This window comes from Brassica oleracea, chromosome C9 (genome assembly GCF_000695525.1).
Source record: "Brassica oleracea var. oleracea cultivar TO1000 chromosome C9, BOL, whole genome shotgun sequence".
Lineage (NCBI taxonomy): Eukaryota > Viridiplantae > Streptophyta > Magnoliopsida > Brassicales > Brassicaceae > Brassica > Brassica oleracea.
In genome coordinates, this window is record NC_027756.1 from 38,986,882 (window position 1) to 38,988,258 (window position 1,377).

The 1,377-nt window shown below is 40.2% G+C and overlaps 1 protein-coding gene across 1 annotated transcript in view; it reads right to left on the minus strand.

Moving 5' to 3' along the window:
• Window positions 1-916, minus strand: part of LOC106318056 (F-box protein At1g11270-like) — a 7,403-nt gene extending 6,487 nt beyond the window's left edge. Inside the window, exons 1-2 of the mRNA XM_013755904.1 lie at window positions 840-916; window positions 51-686 (exon numbers count right to left, since the gene is read on the minus strand). Of these exons, the coding sequence (XP_013611358.1) occupies window positions 51-686; window positions 840-844 (641 nt within the window). The 5' untranslated portion in view covers window positions 845-916. The remainder of the gene's footprint in view (window positions 1-50; window positions 687-839) is intronic.
• Window positions 917-1,377: the final 461 nt, after the last annotated feature.

Here is a 1,377-nt window from a genome sequence, read left to right on the forward strand (position 1 = left end):
TTTTTTTTTTTTTTTTTTTTTTTTTTTTTTAACGGGTTTCTACAACGTACCTCCAAGCATTAGTGGTAAAGTCGAAAACTTCGCAAGTGGTGGCATTGTCTAGGCCAAACTCAGATGAGTTAAAGAGCCAAACCGGCTTGTATGTGCCCCTGACTTTGTCTTTGCCGAATCCTAGCTGAGGTTCTCGGGTGTGGCAGACTCTTTTTTTACACGCGCGAGCGTCAGAGATGATGCGCGGTTGAACCCTCGCATGAGGAAAGCTTCGACGCCATCTAGTGGTGGGATTAAAGATGACACTCGGGTTGCGGTTGCTGAAAAGACATACAAGTCCGTCACAAGCACCATAGCAAACCTTGTCGCTCCTTGTAGGGAACTTGAGGCTGCGAATTACACAAGCCCCCACCATAATATTACCTTCTTCTAATATTTCTTCTTCATTACCAAACCCGGTCACGTATAGGATATCTGGACCTCGTGATTTCCTAAGGGTGATCAGTAGTTGTCTCTGTTTGAAACTTGGGGACTCGATTGTCGCTTTCCACGTCTTTGATACAGACTTGGATCTCAGCAGAGACACCACAGGAAGTTTCTCCAGGATGAGCTCAACGACATCGTGTGGTAGCACTTCGCCATGTCTTTTCAACATTGTCTTATTGTCTCTCAAGAGACCATCCATCGAAGCTTTCCTATATATATATCACATACACAACAGACACACGAGTCTACTTATTAGATTTAAGAAGAAGAAAAAAAAAAGGAATACTTCCTTTCCATAAAGATTAAAAAAAAAAAAAAAGGAAATCTAATAATCGAATCATATCACAATAAACACTGATTACCTCATCGCCCAAATGATCGCCTCCAATCCTTCTTCCAATCCCTCACGAATCGATTTATTCCTTTTTCTTTAAACTGTTGGTTTCTTACTGTTTTTATTCGATTACATTAATTAAATATATGTAATATTCACTAATTAATACTGAATAACCTGCGCTCCAATTCTAATTTGAAACGTTCTTATCACTCTATTTGCGAATTGATCTTTCATAACCAGAAAACGTTCTATTCTTGTAAACTATGATCTCTCCTCCTTGTGCCACATCAGCAGGAGAGTGGGCAATTAATGACACGTGACACTCCTAAATTAAGCTTCCAATGTTGTTTTTGCTGTGTTGTGTTGATCGGGCCAAGTTTTGGTACGACACGTAATAAGCAATCTATTATGGACCCACTTCTATTCTCAAAGTCTTCGTCTTCTCGATTTCCCTTCCTCCCATTGGTGTTCCTCTGCCAAAAGTTACTTCTTTTAATTGATTCACGCCTTAAAGCAAGTACTTTAACTTCTTCCGGCCTCTAAACCCACTACGCCGACTTCAA